The 21,219-nt window shown below is 41.2% G+C and overlaps 2 protein-coding genes across 4 annotated transcripts in view; one reads left to right on the top strand and one right to left on the bottom strand.

Annotated features, from left to right (window-relative positions):
• ctnna1 (catenin (cadherin-associated protein), alpha 1) overlaps positions 1-21,219 on the bottom strand; it is a 292,857-nt gene that overhangs the window by 65,230 nt on the left and 206,408 nt on the right. The gene's annotated exons all lie outside the window — the stretch shown is intronic.
• lrrtm2 (leucine rich repeat transmembrane neuronal 2) lies at positions 14,550-16,963 on the top strand. Its single transcript, XM_072591037.1, has 2 exons — positions 14,550-15,042; positions 15,314-16,963. The coding sequence occupies exons 1-2, from the start codon at positions 15,039-15,041 to the stop codon at positions 16,864-16,866; spliced, it is 1,557 nt and encodes a 518-aa protein (XP_072447138.1). The 5' UTR covers positions 14,550-15,038; the 3' UTR covers positions 16,867-16,963.

Below are 21,219 nucleotides of genomic sequence, written 5' to 3'. Positions count from 1 at the left end.
GATTATGAACATTTGTAGTGGCATAAAAGTTTGAAAGAAAAAAAATCATCTATGGGGTACAAGATTCAAAAGATTAAGGAACAGATTCATAGTTAAGGTATAAAAAGTAAACCTAAAAAGTGCTTAAAATTGATTTTATGAATTTAAACAGTAATGCAATTGTGGGACAGATCATTGGCGTGTAAAAAAATGCTGTGGTAAAATTAGATTGTAAGACCACAGAAGGAAGCCATTTTGCACACTATATCTGCACTGGCACTCTGTTTAAACATTGGAACTCTTCTGCGCTTTCCCCATACCCTTGTATATTTATTTATATTCAAACAACAATCAACATTCACTTGGTTACCTCAAATTGTACCTGCCTCCATTGCTTCCAGGCAATACAATTCTGACCCTTAACACTTGATTGAAGAGTTAACGTATGCAAATCACTTACAGGCAAGAACAATTTCTCCTCATCTATTCTATCCACATCTCTGAATCTCTAACGATCCCCAACCAACCACCTTCTCTTGTAAATGAACAGTCCCAACATCTCCCATCTATCCTCATAACTGAAGATCCTCATCCTTTCAACTATCTGTTTAAATCTCTTTTGCACTTTCCAAATGAGTTCACATCCTTCCTATGCTTCAGCTTGTATACAATACTCTAGATGTCATGTGACAAGTTGCCTTGTATAAATACCGGCTTTTGTACTCTATATCCCATTAATAAAATCCCAGGAGGTTGTGACATTTCATTAACTGTTCTAACTCACAATGCTCTACCAAAATAAACTATCACATTACACTTGTTGTGGTTCTGTTCGCCGAGCTGGGAATTTGTCTTGCAAATGTTTCGTCCCCTGTCTAGGTGACATCCTCAGTACTTGGGAGCCTCCTGTGAAGCGCTTCTGTGCTGTTTCTTCCGGCATTTATAGTGGCCTGTCTCTGCCACTTCTAGTTGTCAGTTCGAGCTGTTCGCTGTAGTGGCCGGTATATTGGGTCCAGGTCGATGTGTTTGTTGAGAGAGTCTGTGGATGAGTGCCATGCCTCTAGGAATTCCCTGGCTGTTCTCTGTTTGGCTTGCCCTATAATGGTAGTGTTGTCCCAGTCGAATTCATGTTGCTTGTCGTCTGTGTGTGTGGCTACTAAGGATAGCTGGTCGTGTCGTTTCGTGGCTAGTTGGTGTTCATGTATACGGATCGTTAACTGTCTTCCTGGTTGCCCGATGTAGTGTTTTGTGCAGTCCTTGCATGGGATTTTTTTTTAAAACCGGCCACTACAGTGGACAGCTCGAACTGACAACCGGAAGCGGCAGAGACAGGCCACTATAAATGCCGGAGGAAACATCACAGAAGCGCTTCACAGGAGGCTCCCAAGCACTGGAGGATGTCACCTAGACAGGGGACGAAATGTTTGCAAGACAAATTCCGAGCTCGGCGAACAGAGCCACAACAACGAGCACCCGAGCTACAAATCTTCTCCCAAACTTTGAACATTACACTTAGTTGCTAACTCCACCAAAATGTTTGTGTCCTTTTGGAGTTTGATCCAATTCTGTAACACAGGGGTACTGTCCTTTTTAAGTCCATGAACCAGAAAATTTCTCTTAAGACTCATATCAAACGCCTTTTGAAACTCCATGTACACCATAATCGACATTACCCTCATCAATGCTTTCAATTCCATTTCAAAATAAAACCTAGCAAATTAAACACTACTGTCCCTTATAAATCCATGTTGGCTCTTTCTATACAATTCCTTTTTCCAAATGACGACTAATTTGATCTCTAATAACTTTCTAGAAGCAACCTCAATTCTGAAGTTAAATTGACTGATCTGTAATTTTTAGCTCCTTACAATGTTGTTGAAGGAGGGCATACTGCCTGCAATTCCCCAGTCCTCTGGGCCTTCGGAGTCTAGGAAAGATTGAAAGATTATAGCCAATGTGCTCTTGTAATTCTCAGTTTCTTCAACATTGTTGTAGTTCTAGATTTAGATTAGATTAGATTAGAGTGTGGAAACAGGCCCTTCGGCCCAACAAGTCCACACCGCACCCGCCGAAGCCCAACCCACCCATACCCCTACATCTACCCCTTACCTAACACTACGGGCAATTTAGCATGGCCAATTCACCTGACCTGCACATCTTTGGAGTGTGGGAGGAAACCGGAGCACCCGGAGGAAACCCACACAGACACGGGGAGAACGTGCAAACTCCACACAGAGAGTCGCCTGAGGCGGGAATTGAACCCGGATCTCTGGCGCTGTGAGGCAGCAGTGCTAACCACTGTGCCACCGTGTTCGCCGACCTGGGAATGTGTGTTGTAGATGTTTCGTCCCCTGTCTAGGTGACATCCTCAGTGCTTGGGAGCCTCCTGGGAAGCGCTTCTGTGATCTTTCCTCCAGCATTTATAGTGGTTTGTATCTGCCACTTCCGGTTGTCAGTTCCAGCTATCCGCTGCAGTGGCCGGTATATTGAGTCCAGGTCGATGTGCTTATTGATTGAATGTGTGAATGAGTGCCATGCCGCTAGGAATTCCCTGGCTGTTCTCGGTTTGGCTTGTCCTATAATAGTAGTGTTGTCCCAGTCGAATTCATGTTTTGTCATCTGCATGTGTGGCTACTAAGGATAGTTGGTCGTGTCGGTTCGTGGCTAGTTGGTGTTCATGGATGCAGACCGTTAGCTGTTTTCCGGTTTGTCCTATATAGTGTTTTGTGCAGTCCTTGCATGGGATTTTGTACACTACATTGGGTATTGGGTCCTTCGTCCTGGTGAGTTGCTGTCTGAGTGGCGGTTGGTTTGTGTGCTGTTATGAGTCCTAGTAGTCGCAGTAGTCTGGCTGTCAGTTCAGAAACGTTTTGAGTGTATGGTAGTGTGGCTAGTCCTTTGGGTTGTAGCACGTCCTCAGTCCATTGTCTTTCCCTTAGGCATCTGTTGATGAAATCGCAGGGGTATCCGTTTTTGGTGAATACATTGTATAGGTGTTCTTCTTCCTCTTTTTGCAGTTCTGGTGTACTGCCCTTTTGAACAGTGTCTCGATGCAACTTCTTTTGTATGTGTTGGGGTGGTTGCTTTCGTAGTTCAGGAGTTGGTCTGTGTGTGTGGTTTTCCTGTATACCTTTGTGGTGAAGTCTCCATTCGGTATTCTCTGTACCATCACGTCTAGGAATGGGAGTTGGTTGTCCTTTTCTTCCCCTCTAGTGAATCGGATTCCTGAGAGTGTGGCGTTGATGATCCGGTGTGTTCTTTATTTTTAATGATTACAAAAGGTGTCATCTACATATCTGACCCAGAGTTTGGGTTGAATTTGCAATAAGACTGTTTGTTCGAATCATTACCATTTCTGCTGGGGGACTGTTGATTTGTTCATATATTTGGTTGTTGAATGTGAAGTGTGTTGTGAAGCACAGGTCCAGTAGTTGGAGTATGCAGCCTTTGTTGATAGGTTCACTGTCCTGTTGTCTGTTATGTCCAGCAGGTTGGCTATTGCTTCTCTGGCTAGGGTTTTGTCGATAGAGGTGACATCGAATGAGACCATAGTTTCTTCCTTGTCTATATGTATATTTCTGATGATGTCCAAGAATTCCTGTGTTGACTGTATAGAGTGTCTGGATCTGCTGATCAGGTGTTTCAGTTTCTGCTATAGTTCTTTAGCCAGTTTGTGTGATGGTGTCCATGATAGTGATACTATGGGTCTGAGTGCTTCTGTGATGTTTCCTCTGGCATTTATAGTGATTTGTATCTGCCGCTTCTGCTTGTCAGTTTTTCAACATCTTTGAATGCAGTTCATCCTACTGTGCTTTGCCAAGTTTAAGTATTACCAGCCTATCCAAATAATTCTGGACTTTTCCAGTGACACAGCTTTCTCTTCTGTTAGTGTGACCTGGGTGGTTTGCATCTGTCTTTATTAAGGATGCACAAAGTATTAATTTAACACCTTCCATGTTCGAAGGGCAGAATGGCCTAATCTTGCATTTTTTCGATTCTTCCCTCCATAGTGCCCAAGGTTGACTTTCGGATTTTTTTTTAAAACATTGTCCGGGAGTCTTTTCTCAATCTTTGTTTTTATTTCAAAAATATACTTTATTCATAAAATACTTTAATGATCTATAAAACTGGACATGCCATACATATGTAAACATTCCATTTGTTTGCATACTGAAACAGAGTAATCATTCCTATTTACAGGTCTGTACGATTACATTTTTAGCTGAGGCGTCAGCAGAGCCCAAATGACTGCGTGGGCCCCCTGTTCTTCTTTAGGCAGACAGATGTTACACGGTGGTCTTTCCCCACCATGCCTTGGCGGCAGCTGCCCCAAGCTTCAGCACGTCCCTCAACATGTAGTCTTGGACCTTGGAATGTGCCAGTCTGCAACAGTCGGGGTCAACTCCTTCAACTGGAAGATCAACATGTTTTGCACCGCCCAGAGAGCGTCCTTCACCAGAGTTGATGATCCTCCAGGCAAAGTTGATGTTCGTCTGTGTGCGCGTCCCGGGGAACAGGCTGTAGAGCACGGAGTCCCGCGTCACGGCGCTGCTTGGGACGAACTTCGACAAACACCACTGCATTCCTCTACAGACTTCTTCTGCGTAGGCACATTCCAGGAGGTGTGTGACAGTCTCGTCCCCCCCGCAGACACTTCGAGGGCAGCGTGCGGTGCGGCTGAGTGTCCGGCTGTGCATAAAGGATCTCACAGGCAGAGCCCTTCTCACCACCAGCCAAGCCAGGTCTTGGTGCTTGTTGGAAAGTTCTGGCGATGAGGCATTCTGCCAAATGGCTTTGACAGTCTGCTCAGGGAACCGCTCGACAGGATCCGCCCTCTCCTTTTCCCGAAGGGTCTCGAGGACACGACGTGCTGACCACTTCCTGATGGACTTGTGGTCAAAGGTGTTTTTCTTCATAAACTTCTCCACAAAGGACAGGTGATACGGAACGGTCCAACTATTCGGAGCGTTCCACGGCAGAGAGGCCAGGCCCATCCTTCGCAACACCGGGGACAGGTAGAACCTCAGTATGTAGTGACACTTGGTGTTTGTGTACTGGGGATCCACGCACAGCTTGATGCAGCCACACACAAAGGTGGCCATCAGGGTGAGGGTGGCATTGGGTATGTTTTCTCCCCCCGTTGTACAGTGAGTCCCTTCGGACCCGGCCCATCTTTGACCTCCATATAAACTGGAAGATGGCCCGGGTGACTGCAGCGGCACAGGTTCTGGGAATAGGCCAGACCTGTGCCACGTATAATAGCAATGACAGAGCCTCACACCTAATGACCAGGTTTTTCCCCAGGATGGAGAGCGACCGTAGCTTCCATCTGCCCAGTTTCTGCCTCACTTTGCTGATACTCTCCTCCCAGGTCTTGGCACACGCCCCAGCAGCCCCCGCCCCCCCTCCCGAACCAAGTACCCAGCACCTTCAGATGGTCGGTCCCGACTGTGAAGGGGATCGAGGATTGGTCGGCCCAGTTCCCGAAGAGCATGGCCTCGCTCTTGCCTCGGTTTACCTTGGCCCCCGAGGCCCGTTCCATCTTCACTTTAAAATGCTTTTTAAACTTCCCCCTTAAGCTTCCGTCTACCTAACACAAGTACACATTTTCTTTAATTTGCATCTCCTTTTTCATCCCATTGGTTTGTCCCCCTTTTCATTTTAGATGGAAAATACCTGTATCTTAACCATCTCCTCTGTGAATATATCCCATTGTTTGTCAACAGTTCTTCCTGACAAAGATTTGTTCTAGTTGATCTAGCCCAGTTCTATGCTTGCCCCATTGAAGCCAACACTTCTGCAGTTAATTGTTCATAGACTAGAATCCCTAAAGTGTAGAATCAGGCCATTCATCCCAACAAGTCCATACCAACCCTCTGAACAGCATCCCACTTAGACCCATCACCCCTACCCTATTGTTGTAACCCTACATTTCCCATGACAAACTCACCCATCCTACACATCCCTGGACACTATGGGCAATTTAGCATGGCCAATACAGCTAACCAGCACATGGTTGAACTGTGGGAGGACACTAACACCCAGAGGAAACTCTCAAATACAGGGTGGAATTAAACCTGGTGCTGTGAGGCAGCAGTACTCACCGCTGAGCCACGCCACCTACACTGGATTACCTTTTCTTTTCTCACTCATTTACTATTCTTTACACTTAGCCTCTGTCTCCAGGCAATTTTTGTTTCTTGCTATTCCTAGCATTCCTTTTAATTCCTACTCAGCTTTGGGAGTCAATTTAACTCATCCCCACCAACAGCACTACCAGAATCATCTCAAGGAACTCAACCTCAGCTCTCCAAATGCAATATGTCTGCTTTGTAAAGGTGCCACTTTTCCTAGATCCAGACAGTGCCAAAAATCTAAAACCACACGGATACAACCATTTGCCAACCATACATTTATCATTTTATTTCTGTACTCACTTGCACGTGGCACTGGAACTAATCCAAAAGATAAATACATTTGAGGTCCTGTTTGTTAATTTTCTTCCTGGTAGATGTGACCTATACAGACTTCAGTGAAGCATTCAACAAGGTTCCCCACGGGAGACTGGTTAGAAAGGTTAGATCTCATGGAATACAGGGAGAACTAGCCATTTGGATATAGAACTGGCTCAAAAGGTAGAAGACAGAGGGTGGTGGTGGAGGGTTGTTTTTCAGACTGGAGGCCTGTGACCAGTGGATTATCACAAGGGCCCTCTACATTTTGTTATTTATATAAATGATTTGGATGCGAGCATAAGAGGTACAGTTAGTATGTTTGCAGATGACACCAAAATTGAAGGTGTAGTGGACAGCGAAGAAGGTTACCTCAGATTACAACAGGATCTGGACCAGATGGGCCAATGGGCTGAGAAGTGGCAGATGGAGTTCAATTCAGATAAATGCGAGGTGCTGCATTTTGGGAAAGCAAACCTTAGCAGGACTTATACAATTAATGGTAAGGTCCGAGGGAGTGTTGCAGAACAAAGACCCCCTTGGGAGTGCAGGTTCATAGCTCCTTGAAAGTGGAGTCGCAGGTAAATAGGTGGCATTTGGTATGCTTTCCTTTATTGGTCAAGAGTATTGAGTACAGGAGTTGGGAGGTCATGTTGCGGCTGTACAGGACATTGGTTAGACCACTGTTGGAATATTGCATGCAATTCTGGTCTCCTTCCTATCGGAAAGATGTTGAGAAACTTGAAGGGTTCAGAAAAGATTTACATGGATGTTGCCAGGGTTGGAGGATTTGAGCTACAGGGAGAGGCTGAACAGGCTGGGGCTGTTTTCACTGAAGCATTGGAGGCTGAGGGGTGACCTTAGAGGTTTACAAAATTGTGAGGGACATGGATAGGGTAAATAGGCAAAGTCTTTTCCCTGGGATTGGGGAGTCCAGAACTAGAGGGCATAGGTTTAGGTTGAGAGGGAAAAGATATAGAAGAGACCTGAGGGGCAACTTTTTCACGCAGTACGTGTATGGAATGAGCTGCCAAAGGATGTGGTAGAGGCTGGTACAATTGCAACATTTAAGACGCACTTGGATGGGTACAAGGGAACCTCGATTATCCGAATACCAACCATCCGAAAATTGGATCATCCAAAGGAGATCTTGAGGTCCCGATAGAAAAGATTACATCAAAGACATATTTCCAGCAGTGATTGTGTCTTTTGTTTACAGTGAATAAACAGGCACCATCGCCAAATGACTGACCTCCCGCTCTCTCTCTCTCTCTCTCTCTCTCTCTCTCTCTCTCTCTCTCTCTCTCTCTCTCTCTCTCTCTCTCTCTCTCTCTCCCTCTCTCCCCACAGTTTCCCTGGAGTTCTACAGAGGGGTATAACCTAAACCTCCCCACGCCCACCAGCTTCCCAGGAATAATTTCTCCAACATTGTCCTGTACAGGGCAAACATGGAACTTGTCAAACATTTGCAGTTGTGTGTGGGGCTGTGGTTGCGGGCGTATGTATGTGCGCCTGTGCGCTATTTGGAGACTTACCTCACAAAGGCAGCAGCAGTCTTGTTGTTGGTGTACAGTCCGGATGCCCCAGAAAGGGCTGGGGGTGGGGGACTGTGTTGGGGGCGGGAGCTCGTATGCTTTGTGCTTGGGGGAGGTAGTTGGAACGGGTTGGGGACGGGGGCTCGTGCACTTTGTTCTGGGGGCGGGGTGGCTCCCGCGCTTTGTGCTGGGGGAGTGGGAGTGGGAGCGGGAGCAGTGTGGGACTGGGTTGGGGGCGGGGTTTTACACGCTGTGCGCTGCTGCAGTCTCATGAAAAGGGAGCAAACTTTAAATCTCCGCGCCCCAGAGGAAAGGCATTTAAATCGATTTTCCGAATAAATCGATTATTCAGATGAAGAAGTAGTGCCTGCTTGTTATGTTCAGAAAATCGAATTTCCACTGTATAGGAATAGGAAGGGTTTGGAGGGATATGGACTGGGTGCTGGCAAGTGGGACTAGAATGGGTTGGGATGTCTGGTCGGTATGGACAGGTCGGACCGAAGGGTATGTTTCCGTGCTGTACATCTCTATGACTCTAATTCTCCCAATCCTAATGGTAGGACCAGATCCCACATTCTCATCAGTGTCACTGGTTAGAAGATGGACCAGGACCTTGTCAGTTCACCATTCCACACAACTTATCCTACAACTGTTCTGTAATGTTTTAGACTTTGGCAAGAAGCAACATACAATCCATGAGCCACATTTATTGCCACAGAAATGCATGTCTAATGACCTAACGAAACCCCAATCACTATGCCTTCTCTTTCTTCTTTCTCCCATCCTGAACAACTAAGCCATTTGTAGTACCATAAAATTGGCTCTGCCTGTAATCCGTTGAGGAACCAAGCACAAAACAATCCTCCAAAACAGAAAAAAAGGATTGTGAGAAGGGAAGTGACAATTACCAGTTCCCCTTCTGCCTTCAAGTCTCAAAATACACCTTAACTTATGTCAAATGTTAGTTCCACGAGTCTTTACTATGAGAACACACAATATTAAAATCAGCTTAAGTGTCAAAACACATTTTTGATTAGTTCAGTGTCGCATTTCTTAGGTTGCAGAGAGAACGGGGATGGCAGGTGAGCAAACTAACCAAGAGGGACTAAGGGAGGGCAGGCATGAGAAAGGAGAGTACAAGAGAAAAGCAAGCTGATGAGCTTGCAAAATGAGCGAGAGCAAGGAAGCAAATGAGCCGATAGATTCCATCAATTATTAAACTGGAGACATGAATTTTAGAAAAAAAAAGGGAGGCGGCATGGTGGCTCAGTGGTTAGCACTACTGCCTCACAGCACCAGGGTCCCAGGTTTGATTCCAGCCTTGGGGAGTTTGTACATTCTCCCAGTGTCTGACCGGGTTTTCTCTGGGTGCTCTGGTATCCTCCCACAGTCCAAAGACATGCAGGCCAGGTGAATCGGCCATGCTAAATTGCTCATAGTGTTAGGTGCATTAGTCAGAGGGAAATGGATCTGGGTGGATTACTCTTTGGAAGGTTGGTGTGGACTGGTTGGGCTGAAGGGCCTGTTTCCACACTGTAGGGAATCTAATGTAATCTAATATCTATTCTACAAAAATGTTTACATTCAGATTTTGTAAGTAATTTGAAGATTAACAAATATTTCAAAAATAATACCTCAGGTACATTGAAACCTTTAAGACTACTCAGATATGATTACCATTAATGTGCATGAGAGCTTTGTAGTCGCAGAGAACTGAAAAGGCCTGCAACTTTGAAGCAACCACACATGCAAATTAGATGCATCATATTCCAACATAGTTTACATTTGCATTCATTGTTGGCAGCACAGAGGAATCAGATGTGCAGGAAACTTGTCAGAGACAAGTACTACCTCCTCTAATCATACATTAGCTATCAAAACAACCCCATTTTAAAAAAAATGCCTTCAAAACATAATAGAGAACAAGGTCAACATATATCTTTCAATGGAAAGAAAAAAATTTAGAAGCTTTCTTTTAAAAGGTTTGTTTGGAAATAAGAACGAGAGCAGGGCTTCCCAAATGGAGTCACAAGCTGAAATTTTGAAATCATGAGTTCTTAATGCTTGCTACAAAACTCTGACCAAGTTATAACAGCTATACACTCATTGTAACTATGTTCACAGAGGAATCACAACTTTCAAACCTTGAAGTTGGATTATAAAGGGAATCAAATTTGGGAAACAGCAAATGAGGGTCATCAAATGGATTGGAAATCAAGGTCAAAAAAGACAGACATGGCCTCTTTGTGATGTCATAGTATTCGAACAAGACGACCAGGAGTGCAACTTGCAAGTGACTGGTACAACACCAGTAACCACCAGTGTAAACTGCCCATCTGCCCCTTCACTAAGCTTGTATTCTAGATTTGGTGGTGTAAGAAATTGCACTCAGACACAAGTATACACTGATGCTAAAAGAAAGCAAGTGTTGAGACACCTGGTTTACAATAGTATTTTCACGTTCAAGAAATTGAGAAACCACAAATATATGAGTGCATAGATGAACTGCAAAATATACTTAAAAATTTAAGTCATGGAATAATTACTCAACAGTTAATTGCGGCTTTTAAACAGGACCTTCAAGACTCAGTTACAATTTCAACGTACAATATGCTTATAAAATTAAGTACACATAGCACCATCTGTCAGTACAGTTACCACTAATTTCTCAAGTACCTTCTCCTTTAATCTGGATTGTATGTGCAATCCTGAGCAACATTTCATTAGTGTTACAGTGAATGCTTAATAGCACTAACAGCACAAGTAATATCAAATTTTACCAGGACTACTACTCAATGCAATTCCAGTATTTCTTAGCCTTTTGCATTCAAAAGTACCATGCAGTGTAGAAACAGTTTTTGATGTCAACCCAGTACGAAATTGTCAGTTCTTCTACAAAGTGATAGTTCCATTCTCATGCAATCCCAGTTTAAGCAAATCGTGTAATAGCATCATCATTTAAACTAATGGGGCCAGAATCATATTATAACCAATACACACTTTAAAAGTTTGTGCTTTAGAAACAGCGTCTCCAATTTGTCAAGTGCGTTATAATAAATTTGCATTAACAAAACACGCGTTAAACCAGAACAACCTGTAGTAAAAAAAGCAGCACGAGTAAGACATACTATTTGTCCAGTGTCTCAAATGGTGACTTTTCCTTAAAATTCTCTGTTGTTTGTTGCAAATGAGTGCAAGTTTTGAGTTTATTGTGCATAAATCCTTGAACATGTCTAAATGCTTTAAAAAGGTTAAAAACAATGACTGCAGATGCTGGAAACCAGAGTCTAGATTAGAGTGGTGCTGGAAAAGCACAGCAGTTCAGGCAGCGTCCGAGGAGCAGTAAAAATCGACATTTCGGGCAAAAGCCCTTCATCAGGAATACAGGCAAAGTGCCTGAAGGGTGGAGAGATTATCTCTCCACCCTTCAACCACTTTGCCTGTATTCCTGATGAAGGGCTTTTGCCCGAAATGTCGATTTTTACTGCTCCTCAGACGCTGCCTGAACTGCTGTGCTTTTCCAGCACCACTCTAATCTAGATGCTTCTTCATATTCATCAGGATAATGTTGAGAACTGGCATAGAAATCATCTAAATACTGACCCGTAAAATAGAAAGCAAAATATTGTTAATGTTGGAAATCGAAAATAAAAGCAGAACATTTTGTTAACTTATAAAAACTGAGCAGCACCCAGAGGAAAAAAAAAGTGGCTAAGACTTTAAACCGATGAACATCCACCATAGTTCTGATCTCTGAAAAGGCTAACCAAAAGTTTAATTTGCAGTTTCCATACACAGACTTCATCATTCCTAAATTACAAGCAAATTGTCACTTCAGAGTATTCAAAAAGCTTTGAATTTTCTCAAATGGAGTCAATGGAGCATGAGAAACCTTTGCGTGTTAATCTCTAGAGTGTCGCTAAGGTTCTGCAGTAATGCATACTATTTAATGTGAACTAATCCTTCCTTGTAGCATAATCTAGCATTATCCTTGCAGCATAATCAGTTTAAAATGTGATAGTTCTAGAGCATACAGTCACTTCTAAAGTTTTTTTTGGATTCCATGCATTAATTCATACGTGACTGGGCAACCATGTCAATTTTTTACTTTTCACCACACCGTTCTTAAACTAGGAAAAAAATGCATCTTTCCTTACTGCCATGGCCTGTGTTGGAAACTTGATATTCTATTCATAATCTGAATGGTAGGGTTAAATTCTATCCATGTTACAAAATTTATGTCTGATAAAAATTCTTCTTGAAACTTTCCAAGAAACCGCAATATCAATCACCAAGGAATGTATTTTACGGGATTGAGACAAATTAAAAACGAAACAAAACAGTACGGTTACATTTTAAACCAGGTGTTGGCAAAATTTCTAGTTTACTTCCCTGCACTCAATGTGATTTCTACAGTAAATAGGAGAACTCTCTTTTTATATGGTGCTGTTCACAGATTCTCAAGCCATCCAAATGTTCCCAACAGCTAGCTAATTAAGTGTTGCAAGGCAAGGAAAGACTGTAGCTAATTTGGATACAGCAAGGATACACAAATTATATAGAGATAAATGACCAGATAGTTTTAATTTTGGTGGTGTTCATTGTAAGATATTCGCAATGCCAAAAATAACTAAAACAGAAATTGCTGGTAAAACTCAGTACACCGGGCAGCAACTGCAGAGAAGATAAGTTAGTGTTCCTGACCCCAGTGACCCTTCTTCAGAAAGGATTCTAGCTAGGAAAAGATTGGTGTGTATATCCTGAAGATGGAGTTGGGGTGGGGGATGGAGTAAACAATATTTGGAGATGAAGCCAGAGACAGAACAACAGTTGGGCAGACAAAGGACATAAAACTGGGAGAATCAAAGCTGCTAATGTGACAAAGCGACCTGGTGTGTGGGGATCAGGGTAAGGACATGGGAGAAGGTGCTCAGTCTCCGAACTTATTGAATTCGATAGAGCCCTGAATGTTACAGGACTCCCAAGCTGAAAATGAGATTCTGTTCTTCCAGCTTCCACTGAGCTTCACTACAGTACTGCTGACAGAGATATTGGCCAGGGAACTCTAATGGTGTGTTGAAGTGGCAGGCAACAGGAAACTTGATCATTTTTGCAGACATAGTGTAGGTGTTCTGCATAGCAGTATACCAGTCTGCATTTTGTCTCCCCAGTGTAAAGACTCAATTCTGACCATAGTTGCAGTAAACTAATGGTAGCACATTTTAAAATCCATGTAAATTGTTTCAAAAAAAAATTGACAAGGGTCTCACATGACAGACTGATTGGCAAACCAGAAGTCCATAGGATCCTTGGGAAAGTTGAAAGTTGAAACTAAAACTGACAGTGACAGGGAGCAAGTGAGAAGAAATTATGAGCTCAATGATCTCCACTTATGCCACAAATTTTCCATGTTTCTATGGCAAAAGGAGAAGGCCAATAATTAAACATGCATATATTTTGGAATCATTTTGGGAGAAATTGGAAGAAGAAGAAAAAACTAAGAAAAACATTCCACAGATTTGATCACTGGGTTCTCCTGAACCAGGATTTTGAACATTAATCATTTAGTTCAGCTAGTTTATTCATGGTGTATCTCAGTTTGTTCTCTGGTTTGTTCCAACTTAGTTGAGCCCAACAAGGATGCAATATAGACATGTCAACTGACTTTAACACCTTGGGTAAGGGAAGTCGGACGAAAAAGATGAATATCATGGTGTTCCTATTAACTATGCAGTGGTCTTTGCTGAAAAAGTGAACTTAAAGATGCTAAAAAAAGGTGAGATTACGTTTGACTGCCAATGGTCAAATTCTTTACAGGGTTATACGCATGACTCTGTTTACTCTGGTAAACACAGTGCACAGATCATATGTCACTTTGTTTTATAACATGCAAGGACTTAGAAATGGGATGGTAGAGAAAAAAAATCAAAGAACAAAAATGCACATCTCATTTCTTTGCGAGCATATTTAATCACCTAAATATTGTATCAAGGTCTAATATAAAATTTGCCAAAATATACAAATATGCTGTTGAACACAAGTACTTCTATAAAATAAATTAAAAAACAAAATTAATCTATAGCTTTAAAAAGTCAGGTCATACATGGAGCCATATTGCCATAATTTTTAAAATATTTTAAGATTGATATGCACTCATAATAGAGAAATACTACTTCCATGAAACCAGACAAAATGAAGTTTTATTGATCAATGTTTTTGTATGCTAATAATTAAAAAGTAAATTGTAGAAATAAACTTCTATTCAATTTAAGGTCAGAGGATTTATACCCGAAAGCTATATGCTTTTCAAGATTAGCTATTTACTACTTATAAATTTTATTTAAAAACTAGAACAGGAATTTAGTACAAATGAATCTGCTACATTGTTGTGTTAACAGACAACTCTAGACAAATATTATATCCAGTACTTCCCCTTTTATTTGTTAGTCATTTTCAATGCTTCAGTGTCTGTTTCATCCAATTTGCAGACTGCATGCAGCATGAAGCTCATCATCATGCCACTGAAAAGCCCAAAAACATTGCACGTCACAAGCTTACGCCAGCCTGCCACCAATCTGCAAGTCTGCGCTCTTGCAGCACCAGCACAGCTCTCCTTTCCAAAGGAGCTTTCAGTCAATGTGTTCGCACCGCTAGCTAGTCTCTGTACAAGTACTTCATTACCATCAACAAGTTAAGGACAGGACCACCAGCTGTGCAGCCAAAGGTTTGAGCTTCAATTAATCAATTGAATGGACAAGTAAAAGGAAATGTTTGTTTTCATTCATTCTCGAGAAAAAATTCCATAGTTCTAAGCCAGTGGAAATCAAAGCAGGGCAAGGGCAAAGCTTTGGGAGGAAATGTTACAGCTGGGATAGGTGAAGATTTGTTATGGCATTTTTCCTTTAGCCTTCAACTGGAATACTCGCCATTGTCTCGTGAAAGGAAACAGAAATCCTTTTTGTATTGCATCTTTTCAAAAGCTGCCTCTTCCATTGGAACTTCTTTCCAGCTCACTGCTCGAGGAGTCTGAACAGAAGGATAGTTGAATGCAGTCTCCAATGTGCAGAAAAGAATGGGTAAGTGTTTTTCGTTTAAAATGGGATTTTCAAAACTGACCGGAGGGGAAACAGGGATGGAGGGATGAAGGGGGAAGGAGCAGCAAATTACTTCGTGTGTTGAAAGCATAGATCGGTCCACGCATTTAAAAACAAAATCACATCTGATAATTCTATGATCATTAGCTACAGAGCTTTTGTGGGGGAGGGGTATGAAACATCTAAATCACCATATACGATGGACTGTTTAGGCTGGAAACCTAAGTGAATTTCATCTGATTGCCACCTACAGGTTTGCATTCGAAGTGGCCATTGGGGGGGCCAACAACGGTGGCATTGTGTGTGATGAGCATGCTGTTGAAAATGCTGCCTGCCTCAGGCACAGCATGTCCACAAAAATGCAGATGCGAGGAGCTGCTCTTTTATTGCGATTCCCAAGGTTTTCAAGGAGTACCCGATAATGTCTCCCACGGGTCTATTGGCTTGTCACTCAGGCACAATACTTTTGTTGAACTGCAAAACGATCAGTTTACAAGATTCAGCCAACTTGCATGGCTCTATTTAGATCACAACCAGATTTCTATTATTCAAGTGGATGCCTTCCAAGGACTATATAAACTCAAAGAATTAATCCTCAGCTACAACAGGATTGTGCAACTGGCAAATACGACATTCAGCCAACTGATTAACTTGCAGAATCTGGACCTGTCGTTTAATCAAATTACTTCTCTGCAACCAGAGCAATTTCATAGCTTACGGAAACTTCAAACTCTGCATCTACGTTCAAATTCACTAAGGACCATTCCTATCAGGGTTTTCTGGGACTGCCGAAGCTTAGAGTTTTTGGATATAAGCCACAATCGTTTGCGAAGCCTAGCTCGTAATGGCTTTGCAGGATTAATCAAACTCAAGGAGCTTCACCTAGAGCATAACCAGCTGACAAAGATTAATTTTGCTCATTTCCCTCGGCTAATCAGTCTCCAAACACTATTTTTGCAGTGGAACAAAATTAGTATCCTGCTATGTGGAATGGAATGGACTTGGGACACACTGGAAAAGCTCGATGTAACCGGAAATGAGATTAGAACAATTGAGCCTAACGTTTTCCCAACAATGCCGAACCTAAAGATACTTCTGATGGATTCAAACAAGCTTACCACACTGGATGCCCAGATTGTTAATTCATGGAAATCTTTAACTCACATCGGTCTTTCTAGTAACATGTGGGTTTGTAACAAAAATATTTGTGCCATGGCCTCCTGGCTAAGCAGTTTCCAAGGTCGATGGGAGAATTCAATGGTTTGTGCTAGCCCAGAGCACACACAAGGCGAGGACATCTTAGATGCTGTTCATGGATTTCAAATCTGCAGTAATCTTTCAGCAACCACCACACAAATAACTACTGGCTACACAGATTCTACACAGCTATCAGAAACCACTGAATACGCAAATGAATTAATGTTCACTGGTTCCAGCACAGAGGATACTGAAAATCCCACTATAGAAACAACTACTGAAGACTTCCTTGAGCCTGATAATACTCTCTTTACTCACAGGATAATAACTGGAACAATGGCTCTATTGTTCTCTTTTTTCCTCATTATCCTTGTGGTGTACATATCACGGAAATGCTGTCCCCCTACTCTAAGACGTATAAGGCATTGCTCCATGATGCAACACCGGAGGCAAATTCGCCACCAAGCCAGGCAGCCCATGACAGATTTATCTACACAAGTACCCTATAATGAATATGAACCCACCCACGAGGAAGGCGCACTGGTGATCATAAATGGTTATGGACAATGCAAGTGTCAGCAGCTGCCTTATAAAGAATGTGAAGTATAAATTACTGAGCTCATGTAACCATCATTCAGTTTAAGAAATGGGAAATCTGTGAGTAAAAAACTTTTAACTACAGAATTGAACTTTAATATTTTTTATTTGCAGAATAAAGTTACCAAAATTCTGGCACTGGCTCTTTTACTCTAAATTATACCTGAAGCTATGAATGAAGGTTGGTTTAGATTTTTTAATCTATATATTCACCATGCTATATACTTAAATTTGTTTTTGTTATAATTACTGGTAGAAGAAATTTCAGTAATGGGTTTCACAAAAACTAAAAAAAAATACTTAAAAACATGCTCCATAAAAAAAAGTACCTCCTTTGCCATTCGAGGTGATGTAGGTAGTCTGTCACTTATGGTCAAACTTTCCATTATCTGATGCCCTTGGCATCACCCAAATTGCACAAAGACTTTTAGATAAGTTATTTAATAACTACAAGTTATTAAATAATGGGCTTAGTTTGAAACTGTGGTCATTCTGTTTCATAAAGTAGAAACTAGGAAGAATTAATGGTCAGCTGTGTTTTTTACATGTCAAAACGAAAACAAGATTTTTTATGTTTTATATTGACAGGGTAAGCGAAACTTTTGCTTGTTTAGCAGATCAACAAGCTAAACAATTAAGGCAAGTACATTAATATGGCTAACAGCGCTTTCATAGGAGTAGTTATGAAACCCACTGAACTGTACAATAATTTTGCTCCTCAATCTTGAATAAAAGACAAATTATTAGACCAAATAACAATGACCCAGGCATCATAAAACCACCCAAAATGTAGTTCATATTTTTAGAAGAACATCTTGAACTTCGCTAGCATTAAAAATAGTCACACAAAACATTAAACCACAGATTAACAGTTTGCCGCAGTATCCACATGAAACGTTACATTAAGTAAATATAAAGCAATGTTCAACCGGTTGATTCAATTAAGAAGCTACCACGTGGATGTCAGTCAAATTACATAAGAAAAAACAAATGTGCTTATGTCCGATGTGACAAATGAACATATTACAGAAATATAGTGCATGACCAAAGCCCCTTAATTTTTACTGGATGTCAATTTTATCAATGTAACTCACTCAGGAAAGAATGTTGGAAGAAGTGCCATTTCTGTTGTTAAGGGAGGGGTGATGAGGAAGACACTTGGAAATTTAATAAAATACCAGCCAAGCTCAATCATCTTATCACTTGCTGTGTTCAACGGCATTCACAGTCAGTTCCAAGATTACAAGATACCAGGAGCTAGATTGGGCATAGAATCAAAGCAATACAAGCAAATGTCCCAGAGCATAAAGGCAGGAAGCAAGTATCACCAAGCAAAAGTCGAAGAATATAGGGTAGGAAAGAAAAATAAAGATAGATCCACTAGTTATTAAATTGAGGGTTCAAATTCAAAATAATTGTAACTTTGTAGTACAATGCTGCCCCCTTTATGCAAGTGGTTCAAAAATGAATTATTATAAAACAATGCACTGAATCGGCAATGATAAAAAGGTCATACCCGTCTCCTTTCGGTTCATACATATAACAGGCATTTATATATGGGTTTAAATCTGCTTCGGAGCAATGCACGGCAGCAATATCATGAATGCATCTGACCAGGGTCATTTATTTCGCAACTTAACACCAAAATCTGAAAACCTCCATCAGATCACACTGATTAATAAATCAGCATTCTCTCCTATGAAATTTGATCTTTTATTAAACAATTTTTAAAAAAAGAGCATCCAAAGCTGGCTTCCAGTGAAGATTACCAGGAACTTTGCTTTGAATTCTCTTCCTACCCCAAATTGCACTAAATTCTTAATACTGAATTTCTCCAGACTCTGAAGCAAGGTTTCTGAAATCAACAGAAATGTAACCAATTGATTGATCAAAGTGCATGATAGTCTGCAGTTTATTACAAAATTGGATATCTCCCCGAGATAGGCCGTAAAGATATTTCAGAAGATCGAGCAATAGATGCTATTCATATGGACTTCAGCAAGGCATTCGACCAGATTCTATACAGTAGATTACATCACATGGAATCCAGGGGAACCTAGCTGATGGGACACAGAATTGGTTTGAAGGTAAAGACAGAGAATGGTGGTAAAGGGCTGTTTTCCAGACTGGAGATCTGCAACCACTGGTGAGCGCAAGTTTCAGTGATGGGTCCACTGGTTTAGATGTGATAATGATTTGGACATGAATACAGAAGGTATGATTAAAAAGTTTGCAGATCAGTGGCTGAGTTGTCAGTGAAAAAGGCTGCCTCAGAGTACAGTGGGAACTTGATCACTTGGACCAATGGACTGATGAGGGGCAAAAGAAGTTTAATGTATAAATAAATGTGAGGCATTACATTTTAAGGCAAGACAGGGCAGGACTCTCAATTGAAGGGAGAGCTTGGGAAAGTGTTGCCAAAAAGACCTAGGGGGGGCGCACCTGCATAGTTCCTTGAAAGTGGAATGGCATGCAAACAGAATGACAATGTTTTTTGGCACGTTTATTTTCATTGATTAATGCATTGAGTACAAGAGCTGGGTTATATGCAAAACAGTGGTGAGGCCACTTTTAGAATACTGCATTCAATTCAGGTTTCTGTGCTACAGGAAGGATGTTGTTAAATTTGAGAGGGTTCAGAATAGACATACAAGGATGTTTTTGGGATTGAAGGGTTGGAGTTATAGAGAGGAGAATATGCTGAGGCTTTTTTTTCCTGGAGTATTGGAGGCTGAGGGGTGACCTTACAGAAGTTTACAAAATGATGAGGGGCATGGATAGGATGAACAACCACAATCTTTTTCCCAATTTAGGGGAGTCCAAAATTAGAGGGTATAGGTTTAATGTGAGAAAGATTTATTTTTTAAAAATGGACTTGAGGGCAACTTTTTCAAGCAGAGGGTGGGTGCATGTGTGCAATGAGTTGTCAGAGGGGTGGTGGTACGATGACAACATTTAAAAGTCATCTGGATAGGTATATGAATATATAGGGGCCAAGTGCTGGTAAATGGGACTACCTTAGACCATTTGGCTGGCATGAAAGAGTTGGAAAGGTCTGTTTCTGTGCTGTACATTTCGATGACTCTATACCACTGAACTGTTAAATCGACTCATCTTCCTTTCGTATGAGCACATGCTTCACCTTGTTACATGCTATAAAAGAAAACAATCCTAATCAGTGCAAAAAAGGAAATAGTTTATTTCCAGGACTTAGTTACAACAAATACAATGAGGACCAATTCTGTGCTCAGCAATGAACACCAACCCTTGGAAACCAAAAGTGGCAGATGAGACTCTCCAACAACAAAACCTAAAAAAGAAGTCAATTCTCACTGGATTTTAAGTTCATTCTTCCTAATCTTGTGTTACAATTTTTTTAAGCATTAGCTCTATTATTATTGAACAACCATATTCTCAACTAAACCCCAGAAATATAGTTAAAAATTGCTTTGCAGAATCTTGACAAGACGAAGTACTTTCTTTTGTACGGTTTATGCATTTGATAAATCAGCCAAAGAACATCTAATAGAAACATTAGATGCACAGCTAATGACATAGACATGTTGATCCTAGAATTTTTTTTACTATCAAGGTCTAAAATACAATTTGTGAAAACTGTACCTGTGGAGAGATGATGTCTGTCTATGCCAAAGCCATTTTTTTTAAAAACCAAATTAAAACTTTCAGTAGTCTCCCTGATAAGAATTTTAAAAATCGGGATTTCATTTTTTAAAAATCCAACAATGAAATGTCCATCAGACCTGAGTGGCCAAATAGAACATTTGGAACTAGTATTTAAGAAAAAGCAAAATCAAAGATCAGCAATGAGACCACAAACTTTAAGTTCATGATAGAGAACATGATAGAAACGTTGAAGTTGTATTCAATTATGACTAGAATTGCAAGAAAAAAAAGGCTCATGCTCTAGAATCTGATTATAATCCAGTGACCTCTGTGGGAATTGCTATGTGAAGAAAGGATCAGGAGACATTGTAGTTCCTCACCACATCTGTCTAAGAATACAATAAAGTACAGCATTTGTAGAACAATGCCCAGCATGATTCACTATCATCGTGATATGGTAAGTGAAAATTGGATTTGAAGAGGCACAGAACAGACTATCTGCTGTCGCTGTGTGCACACGAAGTTATACATTTTTGCACAGACCAAGCCCCTATAAACAGTAATAAAATGAAATAAATTTTTAAAATGTCATCAGAACTTGAAAATGACCAACAAGCTCACATACAAGGTTGCAGATGAAACACCACACAAAAAAAAAAAGAGTAATATCTCCAATTCATTCCCCCAGTCCTACAGTAAATTCATTCATATATTCAATTTCTGGTGTAGAGCTTTGGCTTC

The sequence above is a fragment of the Chiloscyllium punctatum genome, chromosome 20 (genome assembly GCF_047496795.1).
Source record: "Chiloscyllium punctatum isolate Juve2018m chromosome 20, sChiPun1.3, whole genome shotgun sequence".
Taxonomy (NCBI): Eukaryota; Metazoa; Chordata; class Chondrichthyes; order Orectolobiformes; family Hemiscylliidae; genus Chiloscyllium; species Chiloscyllium punctatum.
This window is presented reverse-complemented; position numbering and strand designations above follow the sequence as displayed.